The sequence below is a fragment of the Saccoglossus kowalevskii genome, chromosome 14 (assembly GCF_978046115.1).
Source record: "Saccoglossus kowalevskii chromosome 14, keSacKowa6.1, whole genome shotgun sequence".
NCBI lineage: Eukaryota > Metazoa > Hemichordata > Enteropneusta > Harrimaniidae > Saccoglossus > Saccoglossus kowalevskii.
The window spans coordinates 27,283,335-27,296,684 of NC_140654.1; the positions used below are offsets into that span (position 1 = coordinate 27,283,335).

The window sequence follows — 13,350 nt, forward strand, 5'->3', positions numbered from 1 at the left end:
AGTCTGCTTTTCCCGGTATGGAATTTTCATTACAATGGACAAACCTTTTGATCAAAAAATAAAAGTATAATGAAACTGTCTGTATGGCCAAAAATGATGATGAAATTCAGCTACATGTATATATTTTGTTTACAGAACTAACAATAGAATCGTTATTTATGTGTGTGACATTCCATTTTGTTTGGATACAGGAACGCCATGCCATCTCTTGAACATAGTTTGATACAATCATTCATTGACATAATTGGATTATTTAGACAGTACAATACAAGCTAAATCATTTACACTAGACAGAATTAAAGTGGTACATGTAAAATGTGCATGTATAATGTCATTATCAGAGAAATAAACGCATACAGAATCTGGAATAACACTCATAGAGTACATGTTTATGTACATACATGTATTCAAACTGTTAAATTTTTTTTGGTTTGATTGAAGACATTATTGATGAAATTTTGCAAATGCAATTGTTTGTCTATGTGGCTTAAAATAACTCCAGGGGAATATGGGCTACTGAAAATATTTTATGAATGTTAATATAAAATTTACGAAATTAAACTTATTCACAGAACACTCCTTCATCTTCAAGCAATTGAATGAATGTCCTTCACATGAATTAATTAATGTAAGTGGTTTAATTTTTCTTGCCAGAAATTTTCATTATACATGTATGAAGGCATTCTTAAAGACGACTCACGAGTTTACAAAATTCCTATTTACAGTCTTTGAATTTGAAACACACAAAAATCAAAACATTCAATATTACACAGGCTTACCCAGGGTGAACAATAAATGAAATACATCATGTACAACTTACCAATGGCGAATTCAGGGACAGTTCTCCCAATTTTATCCTGACTGGTGAGTCTCTGATGGGAGACACTGAAGCCGGTCGCTGGTATGGCAACGTATATCCTAACCTACCAGATGAGAGTGCCTGCTTTGACCAGCGACCAATCTTCTGTTCCTGTACTGCCATATCGCTAAACACAAAGGAAGAAATTAATTAAGAGATGACTATTGATACAGGTACATGTAGTACATATCACCTAGTGTTCACTGTTTGCCATACACTTAGACTTGTGATGCCCTAATTTTTTTCTGGTAATAAGATCTTAAAAAATGTATACAGTGATGCACCTATTTTTTTTTTTTTTTTTTTTTTTTCTTTGCCAGAAAAATCCTTTTATTTTTCTTGAATTTATACAATATTCAGGCAGACAAAAAAGGTGGCCGACACCTTTTAAATTGACGAACACACTTACAATACAGAAATTTATCTGGAAAGAAGGGAGCAATTACATGTAGTTTCTGTGGTATCTGTTATTAACATAACAAATTATAAGGGTTTATTAAAATTGTGAATTTATCGCCACAAAGAACTCAATCTAAATGCTATTTTTTTTACAGATGAATTCATCCTTGACTGGTAATTATCATTTTCTTTCTCCTCCACACCGGTTGCCATGCAACCTAGAAACACTGAGAAAATCGTAATGGTGGTGCACGATCATGACTAAACCCACATCGCACAATGATTAAAGCAATTATTTTTCCATTTGAAGACCCTGGCAACAATTAAAACAGTTCGACATTTTTATAACACGGGAAGTCGAACGTCAAGTGTAGAAAGACTTTTGGTCGATGCAGTTACTAGATACATGTATTATCGCAATTCCAATCAAGAATTGGAGTGTGGATTCACGACCCATACATATATGAGAAAACATTTGCTCTGTCGTTAAAGTCCTTAATTGTCACTTGTGACTATAATTAATCTGACCATTGGAAAAAACAATAGACCCATAGTGTCATCAACTGCGCGGGTGCAGGATTTCAAGCATGTCGACTCGACCTCAGCGAAAACACGATAGAACGTTAAGTCGCAAGCATATGTACAATACTTCCGCCACACTGAGCACAGTTTTCAAATAAATTCAACAAATTCCGTGATTATAGCGACACTAGGCAAATATGAAGAGAAAACCAATATTTGTCAAAACAGCGACTGTTTACCTGTTCAACGGGTCCGCCATTTTCTGAACAACTATTCGATGCGCACGCATGTAATTTACATATGAAAAGGAATACATAATACCGTAAATTGGCTAAACCCATGTATATTTCATATTCACCATTATTTAAAAATTTTACAATATACAGCATGTTGGCTTTATTTGTGATCTACAAACCCTAACCGATCACAAACGCATCTGACAAACTTCGAAATTTCACGCATGCTCAGTGAACTTTTTGGCGCGAACATGCTGACATGACAGCTAACAGCTGATCGTATCGAAACGAACTACGAAAACATGGTGAGTTGAGTTTCAGCATTTAAGTTCGATTTTGACAGAGTAGTGACAATGACAACACTTCGGGCAAGCTGAAAGGAGTCAGTCCGAGTTAATTATTCACAAATAGTGTGCAATCCAGTGTGAACTTTCGTCCCGCTTGTGAGGGTGTGTGACCCATCGTGACCTGGCTGTCCGATTGTAAACATTGCGGAATAAAACATGGACTATGATATATCTGCCAATCGTATCAGACCTGGAATGCAATGCTAACTCATCTAAACTGATTCATATAGCCATTTCTCGAATAACACGTTTACACACTTTTAGAACTATTTGCATTTGAACATACTTAAAATGATTAATTAATATTCATACCACACTTTTTTCTTAAGTTTTAAAAACTAGCGAATACAAAAAACAAAACAATCAAATGTTATCCTGGTCATTGAAAATTTAATGTTTTAGAATTATTGAAGAATTTGACAGAAGTATGTGACTATTCAGAAGTACATCAAGGCATTCAGTCGGTGCATCTTGGTATTACATTGTACCTTCACTTGGCTTTTGTTGCCTAACCCTGTATGTCTGCAGTTGAATACATATGCTTAATATTTCCTACCCAGGATATCAGAAGTTTTTTTGGGTCTGCTGGTGGCAGTAAACCAAGTCAAAAAACAAAGCCTATTGAGAAAGATACAAGGAAGGGGAAAATACAAAGCAAATCAGGAAAAAGGAAAAGACCGGAGTTCAAAGGAAGTAGCAGTCAGTCTGCCGAAGAGGAATTTGTGACTCTTAAAAAATCAAAGAAAACTACAAAATCAAGAAAATCTGGTGTAATATTTGATACTGGTGAGTATCTACATTGATACCTGTTATTATATTAATTATATCAGTCGTTTGTACTAGGTTTCTACATGCATGTATTTCTCTAATACAGTGTACATGTATATGTAAATCACCAAAGTGCATGTACATATATGAAACCTCTTTCTGGAACAGTGCGATACATACAAACTTGTATAAATAATACCAAACACAAACTTAATTTCCACATACTAGCCTAGGGATGCTAATAAATATTACAAATGAGGACAATTTCTGACATTTTGATGAGAAAAGGATTAAAAACCATGTATGTCTAAAGCTGATATTTCAGTGAGTGTTCAAGAGATCCAGGATACTTGTGAATCAATACAAAGATGAATCTGGTGGGTATAATATCACTTCATGAGAGTAGTCACAAAAATCACAGACTGTAAGTGATTCATGGCTTCCCCTGTCAAGATTTTGGCCAGGAGTATAAAAATGTATTTGAGGCATCTTCAGACAGTAGTGTAGTTACAGTGACTGTTCTTATACGTCTACTGTCTTTAAAATCACATACATTTATGTTGATTTCTTGCATGTATTTAGATTCAGAAGATGAAAGTCCTGTTAAAGCAACTCGGAAGAATGTTCCAAAAGTCAATGGTAAGGCATCCAAGATAATGAAGAAAGAAGATATTACAATAATTCCTGACTCAGGTACTACTGCAAATGGTAGTTGTTTTAATAGTAAGACTTGCATATATCCTTCTTGCGCATCATATTAGGGTATACTACATGTGCACTATTGTGTGCATGTTGCTGGTGTTTAGTGTATGACTAACTGTGTGTAATATTGCAAAGGTGTCCAGAATTATGTACAAGTAGGCTAGATGATGTCTATTATCTTGAGACTTTGAAAAATCTCTGAATAATAGACTGGTAAAATCAGTCGGTCTGTGCATACAAGTTCCCATGGTAATGGAGACAGCCAATCAGACACACTTTTGTGCAGACTTAGTTAAGTTAGTATTCAGACGATTCTTTAATGTATTGAGAAGGGTACTCTGAATGGCTGAATTCCAGACTAAGAATTAGACTTTTATAATACAAGAACTTGATAAGCATTTCCAGCACATGATTTCAGACAACTGCATTCTGATGTACACTGCATTGGTCTGGTATTTTGAAAATCACCTACTGAAAGAGATACCATAAAAGTAATCAGAATTACATATTTGTTGTATATCGATCTCTGGCCTCCACATCATCCTGGTCAGCCAAAGGCTTCTACCCCATAGCCGTCAGGCACATGATGTCAAATTTATGTGAGGCCCCTAGGTAGTCTTTATCGCATCTAGCAAATTCAATTTCTATGTATATTTTTAATATATTTAGGCAATAATCTATGATGATATATTGCAAAAATATACAGACATGATTGACTACTGAGGTACATGTATAAATGTTCATGTAGTCAGGTGATATTCAGTAATGTGTATATTTTTGGTATCAAGGACACAATAGAATACAGGGACTGGCAGCTGAAGAAAAGATTAAACAGAATAGAATAATGCTTTGTGTGACTTTTTCTGGTGTATCCAGCTCTAATGTATTCTTGGTTGTTTAACTATTCCACGACAACAATATCACACTTTTATCAAATAAAGATATTGTATCAGTTGTCAACTCCATGTCCCAAATTTGTTCTAATTCTAATGCCAGTAGTTTAACTCCTGATGCTCACAATGGTTATTCGTTCTCAAAAAACATGATAAATGTTTTATTGGGTTTGTGTTATGCGTGATGAAACTAGGCTTGGAATTCAAATGTAATCTTGCAAGTCTGAAATCACATTCAAATACTAAGAAATGTTCCATTAAATTAAATAATACCATAGTTACATGAGCTCTCTAAAGTCTATAGTGTTAATCCTGTATTTGTATATTTTCACCACCAGAAATGTATATTCTCACCTTAAGTTACAGTATCGATTTTGGCTCTGCCAAACAGTGAGCTACTCTTAGTCTAGTCATGCTTTAAGCGAGAGTGTTACATGCGTCAGATGGCCATAGCGTGTCATTGTTTACATATTACAATTGTCTACCCTTGAACCTTTGTGTTTTCAGTGTTTGTTGTTATCGTGACCCTTCCGCTTCAAATAAAATGAAATTTTTGTTTCTAACATCATAATTTGCAGATGAGGAGGAAGTTATGCATGATAGAATACAAGTAAAACCTTTACCAAAGAAATTGGTAAAAAAGGAAGAAACTCCAGTGAAAAGAAAAGAAACAACAGCTTTTGATTTCTTTGGCACAGGACCCATACACAGATCTGCTACAAAATCGACGCCAGCATCCAAACGAAAGATGGTAATACTGAGTCTATAGTTGTTATTCTTTCAAACTGACAATGCAATGTGTGTTGAGACACTTTGTATGTGTTACTGTTAATTCTTCCCAACCCTTTGAATACCATAATTATTCATGCCAAAACATTTTGCAAATTTGTTGTTTATTTTTCTATAATTTTTTTGTTAATTTTGAACAAGACAGACATCATTTTCTATTGTCTACATGTCTTCGTCAAAACTTTTGAAAAAATATTAAAAACAAATTATAAAGGTTTATTTTGTGAAACATGACAGGGTTAAAGGTCAAATGATTATGGGTCAAAGGTTAACTTGTTCCTGCAATGATCATAGGACATTTGCTACATTGTAGTATCTTGTTCAAAATCAAAGTTTGTCCTAATGAAATCATTTTGAATGACGACTCGTGTATCAGATCACAGACCACAGCAACTTTCAAACTGTTGATGTTTAATAATACAAAAGATTTGTTCTGACCTGAGTTCAACTCATTCCAAAAAAAGTATAAATGAAATATTGCATGTATAAACTTCAGTATTTTTTGCCATTTTCAGGCACCAGAAGAAAGTCCTTCAAAATTCAAGAAGGAGAAAGAAGACCATGATGATATAGATTTTATGAAAACATTAGATCAACTGGATGAGGACGAAGAAGACAGTAAAGTAATGACATGACAACCCCTTCTTTTTGTTAGATGTCTAGGTGATTCAAGATCGAATCCAATAAAATTGGCTTGTATAATTACCAGATATTAAAAATGCTTGGGCGAATAAAAGAAGTGTCTCTATGGGTGAAATGATGTCATATTTTAATGATCCAGTAATTAATAAATCCAATTTGATTTTATGTGTGTTTCTAATGGAGCAAATATCATATTGACTAAAATCTAAATCTTGTTAATGGTTCCTCTGTTTTATGGCTTCATTAAACACAGTAAAAATGTACAACAGCCAGGCCATGTCATGTTACACTTTTGTGTTTAATTTCAGGAACCTGTACCATGGAGGACATCACCTAGAAAATCTGTGCGTTCGGAAATAACTCCTCAGAAAATCAAAAAAGGTATTACCATATTCATTCATTAAATTTGTGCGAATGTGGTTATGTAAAAGCCTTGTTTGTGAGTTTGATATACTTATTAAAATGGTTTGATTCAGTTTTACCTGACTGAAATATGCAAGGTCTGCAGTTGCACTGTAGCAACATAGTTATTATGTGATCGTATACTTGAATGTTGTGAAATAATAAATGAATTTAAACAATTGTCTAACAAAATATCTTGATATCTGATTTTACAGAAAAGACCGGGTTGGCCAGTAAACTCGCAAACAAGGCAAGGAATGTCAAAGTGCTTGTGGAAGACACACCGACTAAATCACCACGGAAACCAACTCCAAGGAAACTTGATGAAAATGGTAGCAAATCTAAAGTAACAGTTATCAAGGAAACTCCACAGAAGACACCGACCAAGTCCCAAGCGAAAACTGTAACTCCTAAAAAAACAACTCCTGCCACAGGTGGTGATACTGAGGATGGAACACCACAGGGATCCAAGCAAAAGGGAATGTACAGGGCTTATTTAAACAGAGAAGGACCAAAGTCTTTAGGGTCGAAAGAAATTCCTGAGGTTAGTTTTAATATTTTGGTTATACATTGTATATGGACTTAGTGAACTATCTTGTACAAAATGCATGTGTTGAGTAGGGCACAATAACATTTAGGTGTTCATTATATCACATCACATTTTTTCTGTAAAGACTTTTAACCTTATCAGTACCAGTTCCCTCTTTTTATCCCAAATTCACATAATAGTCCCATTTATAGTCTGCACTTACCTTCAGAAGATTGGAAAAAAGTAGCCAATTTTTTTAAATAAAAACTGAAAAATGACTAAAATTTTATCTTTTGGCTCCAAAATTAGGGTTCATTTCCGGAAATTTTAAAGAATATAAGAAAAAAGTGCAGAAAAATTTGGAAGAGAAAGTTTGGTGTTGAAAAGGTTAAGATGTAGAATATAAATTTGTCAATGTCCACACAACTCAAACAATCCTTGTTGGTTCGAGTATAGACTCCTGCAAACATAATGCCACTTTGGAGAAATTGCATTTTATGGGAACTATTTTTATTGTTATTTTTGTCTCTTCTCATCAATCAATTATAAGCATGTCAATCAATGTTTAACTATATTTCATGTACATGCATACCTGAGTAAAGTAGTTTCTACGTAACAAACTCTTTGACATGGAAGAGTTTCAGATTGTAAAAGAATGAGCCGTTTTTGTTATATGATTTTTTTTATATTTGAAACAGTCTTTGCTCTTTCCTCATGAAGCCTGAAAATGTTCATGTAAATAGACGTGAACAGACCCCTCAGTGTTCATGAAAACAGATGTGAACAGAGCCCTCAGTGTTTATGTAAACAGTTGTGAACAGAGCCCTCAGTTTCCATGTAAGCAGACGTGAACAGACCCCTCAGTGTTCATGAAAACGTAAGTGAACAGAGCCTCAGTGTTCATGTGAACAGAGCCTCAGTGTTCATGTGAACAGAGCCCTTAGTGTTCATGTAAACAGTTGTGAACAGAGCCCTCATTGTTCATGTAAACAGAGCCCTGTGTCCATGTACACAGTTGTGAACAGAGCCCTCAGTGTTCATGTAAACAGATGTGAACAGAGCCCTCAGTGTTCATGTAAACAGGAGTGAACAGAGCCATCAGTGTTCATGTAAACAGATGTGAACAGAGCCCTCAGTGTTCATGTAAACAGTTGTGAACAGAGCCCCCAGTGTTCATGTGAACAGAGCCCTCAGTGTTCATGTAAACAGTTGTGAACAGAGCCCTGTGTTCATGTGAACAGAGCCCTCAGTGTTCATGTAAACAGGAGTGGACAGACCTCAGCGTTCATGTAAACAGAGCCCTCATTGTTCATGTAAACAGTTGTGAACAGAGCCCTCAGTGTTCATGTAAACAGAGCCCTCAGTGTTCATGTAAACAGGAGTGAACAGACCTCAGCGTTCATGTAAACAGAGCCCTCATTGTTCATGTAAACAGTTGTGAACAGAGCCCTCAGTGTTGATGTAAACAGATGTGAACAGAGCCCTCAGTGTTCATGTAAACAGGAGTGAACAGACCTTTCAGTGTTCATGTAAACAGGAGTGAACAGAGCCCTGTGTCCATGTAAACAGGAGTGAACAGAGCCATCAGTGTTCATGTAAACATATGTGAACAGAACCCTCAGTGTTCATGTAAACAGTTGTGAACAGAGCCCCCAGTGTTCATGTGAACAGAGCCCTCAGTGTTCATGTAAACAGGAGTGAACAGACCTCAGCGTCCATGTAAACAGAGCCCTCATTGTTCATGTAAACAGTTGTGAACAGAGCCCTCAGTGTTCATGTGAACAGAGCCCTCAGTGTTCATGTAAACAGATGTGAACAGAGCCCTCAGTGTTCATGTAAACAGGAGTGAACAGAGCCATCAGTGTTCATGTAAACAGATGTGAACAGAGCCCTCAGTGTTCATGTAAACAGTTGTGAACAGAGCCCTCAGTGTTCATGTAAACAGTTGTGAACAGAGCCCTCAGTGTTCATGTGAACAGAGCCCTCAGTGTTCATGTAAACAGGAGTGAACAGACCTCAGCGTTCATGTAAACAGAGCCCTCATTGTTCATGTAAACAGTTGTGAACAGAGCCCTCAGTGTTGATGTAAACAGATGTGAACAGAGCCCTCAGTGTTCATGTAAACAGGAGTGAACAGACCTTTCAGTGTTCATGTAAACAGGAGTGAACAGAGCCCTGTGTCCATGTACACAGTTGTGAACAGAGCCCTCAGTGTTCATGTAAACAGATGTGAACAGAGCCCTCAGTGTTCATGTAAACAGGAGTGAACAGAGCCATCAGTGTTCATGTAAACAGAAGTGAACAGAGCCCTCAGTGTTCATGTAAACAGTTGTGAACAGAGCCCCCAGTGTTCATGTGAACAGAGCCCTCAGTGTTCATGTAAACAGGAGCGAACAGACCTCAGTGTCCATGTAAACAGAGCCCTCATTGTTCATGTAAACAGTTGTGAACAATGCCCTCAGTGTTCATGTGAACAGAGCCCTCAGTGTTCATGTAAACATATGTGAACAGAGCCCTCAGTGTTCATGTAAACAGGAGTGAACAGAGCCCTCAGTGTTCATGTGAACAGAGCCCTCAGTGTTCATGTAAACAGGAGTGAACAGACCTCAGCGTTCATGTAAACAGAGCCCTCATTGTTCATGTAAACAGTTGTGAACAGAGCCCTCAGTGTTCATGTAAACAGTTGTGAACAGAGCCCTCAGTGTTCATGTAAACAGTTGTGAACAGAGCCCTCAGTGTTCATGTAAACAGTTGTGAACAGAGCCCTCAGTGTTCATGTGAACAGAGCCCTCAGTGTTCATGTAAACAGGAGTGAACAGACCTCAGCGTTCATGTAAACAGAGCCCTCATTGTTCATGTAAACAGTTGTGAACAGAGCCCTCAGTGTTGATGTAAACAGATGTGAACAGAGCCCTCAGTGTTCATGTAAACAGGAGTGAACAGACCTTTCAGTGTTCATGTAAACAGGAGTGAACAGAGCCACCAGTGTTCATGTAAACAGATGTGAACAGAGCCCTCAGTGTTCATGTAAACAGTTGTGAACAGAGCCCTCAGTGTTGATGTAAACAGATGTGAACAGAGCCCTCAGTGTTCATGTAAACAGGAGTGAACAGACCTTTCAGTGTTCATGTAAACAGAAGTGAACAGACCCCTCAGTGTTCATGTAAACAGAAGTGAACAGAGCCCTCAGTGTTCAGGTAAACAGAAGTGAACAGAGCCCTCAGTGTTCATGTGAACAGAAGTGAACAGAGCTCTCAGTGTTCATGTAAACAGATGTAAACAGACCCCTCAGTGTTCATGTAAACAGAAGTGAACAGAGCCCTCTACGTGGCCGAACCTGGCATGAACCTTACCTTATGTAAGTGTGTGTTGTACATTGTCGGATGTGACGAGTCTAGTAAAGACCAGAAGTGAACAGAGCCCTCAGTGTTCATGTAAACATATGTGAACAGACCCCTTAGTGTTCAAGTAAAGTTATGAACAGACCCCTCAGTGTTCATGTAAACAGAAGTGAACAGAGCCCTCAGTGTTCATGTAAACAGAAGTGAACAGAGCCCTCAGTGTTCATGTAAACAGAAGTGAACAGAGCCCTCAGTGTTCATGTGAACAGAGCCCTTAATGTTCATGTAAACAGAAGTGAACAGACCCCTCAGTGTTCTTGTAAACAGAAGTGAACAGAGCTACCAGTGTTCATGTAAACAGATGTAAACAGACCCCTCAGTGTTCATGTGAACTGTTGTGAACAGAGCCCTCAGTGTTCATGTGAACAGAGCCCTCAGTGTTTATGTAAACAGTTGTGAACAAAACCCTTAGTATTCATTTAAACACAAATGAACAGAGCTTGTGTTCATGTGAGCAGAACCCTCAGTGTTCATGTAAACAGATGTGAACAGACCCTCAGTGTTCATGTAAACAGTTGTGAACAGAGCCCTCAGTGTTCATGTGAACAGAGCCCTCAGTGTTTATGTAAACAGTTGTGAACAGAGCCCTCAGTTTCCATGTAAACAGACGTGAACAGACCCCTCAGTGTTCATGAAAACATAAGTGAACAGAGCCTCAGTGTTCATGTGAGCAGAACCCTCAGTGTTCATGTAAACAGATGTGAACAGACCCCTCAGTGTTCATGTAAACAGTTGTGAACAGAGCCCTCAGTGTTCATGTGAACAGAGTCCTCAGTGTTTATGTAAACAGTTGTGAACAGAGCCCTCAGTTTCCATGTAAACAGACGTGAACAGACCCCTCAGTGTTCATGAAAACATAAGTGAACAGAGCCTCAGTGTTCATGTGAACAGAGCCCTCAGTGTTCATGTAAACAGATGTGAACAGAGCCCTCAGTGTTCATGTAAACAGAAGTGAACATACCTCATTGTTCATGTAAACAGAGCCCTCATTGTTCATGTAATAAGAGCCCTCAGTGTTCATGAGAACAGAGCCCTCAGTGTTCATGTAAACAGTTGTGAACAGAGCCCTCAGTGTTCATGTAAACAGTTGTGAACAGAGCCCTCATTGTTCATGTAAACAGTTGTGAACAGAGCCCTCAGTGTTCATGTAAACAGATGTGAACAGAGCCCTCAGTGTTCATGTAAACAGGAGTGAACAAACCTTTCAGTGTTCATGTAAACAGAAGTGAACAGAGCCCTCAGTGTTTATGTAAACAGTTGTGAACAGAGCCCTCAGTGTTCATGTAAACAAAAGTGAACAGTGCCCTCAGTGTTCATGTGAGCAGATGTAGACAGACCTGTCAAAAATTAACTAAAAAGCTGTTAGCAATAGAGAAAAATATTTATAGAATTTTTATCAATATTTGTATTGTGTTTTTCTAGGGAGCTGACAATTGTATGGAGGGGTTGACAGTGGTAATTACTGGGGTGCTGGAATCCCTTGAACGAGACCAGGCAAAGGAATTGGTTGAAAGGTATGGTGGTAAAGTGACGAGTAGTGTCAGCAAGAAAACCAGTTATATGGTTGTTGGTAGGGATGCAGGGGAAAGTAAACTTAATAAGGTCAGTAGGTATACATATTTACTACAGAGTGTTTAGTGATAGGTTTAGATTTCATTGTTCATACAGAGGTAGATTTAACAAACTTGTATTTATATTCACACTTACAGTGAAATCGCTCATAGATGGTAAATCATAGTAGCTGCTTACAAATCATGGCAGAGTAAACACTATAATGTAAAATCATGCACTGTTTGTGCAACTCAAACAAATGCTTGTGTATGGCACTGGATCTCCTAACTTATTTGCAATGGCATGACTGTCCTATGCATATAATAAGCTTGCTTATAAAGCATCATTTTATGAATATGCCCAAGATGAAGACATAAAGGTGATTCAATGCCAAACGATTAGTCATTCATGCTGGACATATTTTTTATTTGACATTGTATTTACCTTGCTGGGTACATGTATTTGGTGTTATTTAATTCCATATATTGATTGCTGTGCGTGCAACAAAATATGCTGTCACTTTTCACAAAATATTTTTCCCAGAGTTCTTTCACCCATGTAAACATTTACACATTGTATTATATGCAGAACACCTACTATTGACCCATGTAAACATTTACACATTGTATTATATGCAGAACACCTACCACTGACCCATGTAAACATTTACACATTGTATTATATGCAGAACACCTACCATTGACCCATGTAAACATTTACACATTGTATTATATGCAGAACACCTACCACTGACCCATGTAAACATTTACACATTGTATTATATGCAGAACACCTACCACTGACCCATGTAAACATTTACACATTGTATTATATGCAGAACACCTATCACTGACCCATGTAAACATTTACACATTGTATTATATGCAGAACACATACTATTGACCCATGTAAACATTTACACATTGTATTATATGCAGAACACCTACTATTGACCCATGTAAACATTTACACATTGTATTATATGCAGAACACCTACCATTGACCATGTAAACATTTACACATCGTATTATATGCAGAACACCTACCATTGACCCATGTAAACATTTACACATTGTATTATATGCAGAACACCTACCACTGACCCATGTAAACATTTACACATTGTATTATATGCAGAACACCTACCACTGACCCATGTAAACATTTACACATTGTATTATATGCAGAACACCTACCATTGACCCATGTAAACATTTACACATTGTATTATATGCAGAACACCTACCACTGAGCCATGTAAACATTTACACTTTGTATTATATGCAAAACACCTACCACTGACCCATGTA

At 37.2% G+C, this 13,350-nt stretch overlaps 2 protein-coding genes across 3 annotated transcripts in view; one reads left to right on the plus strand and one right to left on the minus strand.

The window, feature by feature from the left end:
* Positions 1 to 2,059, minus strand: part of LOC100375061 (PAS domain-containing serine/threonine-protein kinase-like) — a 69,933-nt gene extending 67,874 nt beyond the window's left edge. For both annotated transcript variants that reach the window (XM_085508084.1, XM_085508085.1), the window contains exons 1-2: positions 2,020 to 2,059; positions 821 to 986 (exon numbers count right to left, since the gene is read on the minus strand). In XM_085508084.1, the coding sequence (XP_085364210.1) occupies positions 821 to 986; positions 2,020 to 2,039 (186 nt within the window). In that variant the 5' untranslated portion in view covers positions 2,040 to 2,059. The remainder of the gene's footprint in view (positions 1 to 820; positions 987 to 2,019) is intronic.
* Positions 2,060 to 2,099: 40 nt separating this feature from the next.
* LOC102804683 (replication factor C subunit 1-like) overlaps positions 2,100 to 13,350 on the plus strand; it is a 55,988-nt gene continuing 44,737 nt past the window's right edge. The window contains exons 1-8 of the mRNA XM_085507579.1: positions 2,100 to 2,321; positions 2,924 to 3,149; positions 3,714 to 3,824; positions 5,305 to 5,477; positions 6,031 to 6,138; positions 6,466 to 6,538; positions 6,775 to 7,103; positions 11,912 to 12,091. Coding sequence (XP_085363705.1) covers positions 2,319 to 2,321; positions 2,924 to 3,149; positions 3,714 to 3,824; positions 5,305 to 5,477; positions 6,031 to 6,138; positions 6,466 to 6,538; positions 6,775 to 7,103; positions 11,912 to 12,091 — 1,203 coding nt within the window. The 5' untranslated portion in view covers positions 2,100 to 2,318. The remainder of the gene's footprint in view (positions 2,322 to 2,923; positions 3,150 to 3,713; positions 3,825 to 5,304; positions 5,478 to 6,030; positions 6,139 to 6,465; positions 6,539 to 6,774; positions 7,104 to 11,911; positions 12,092 to 13,350) is intronic.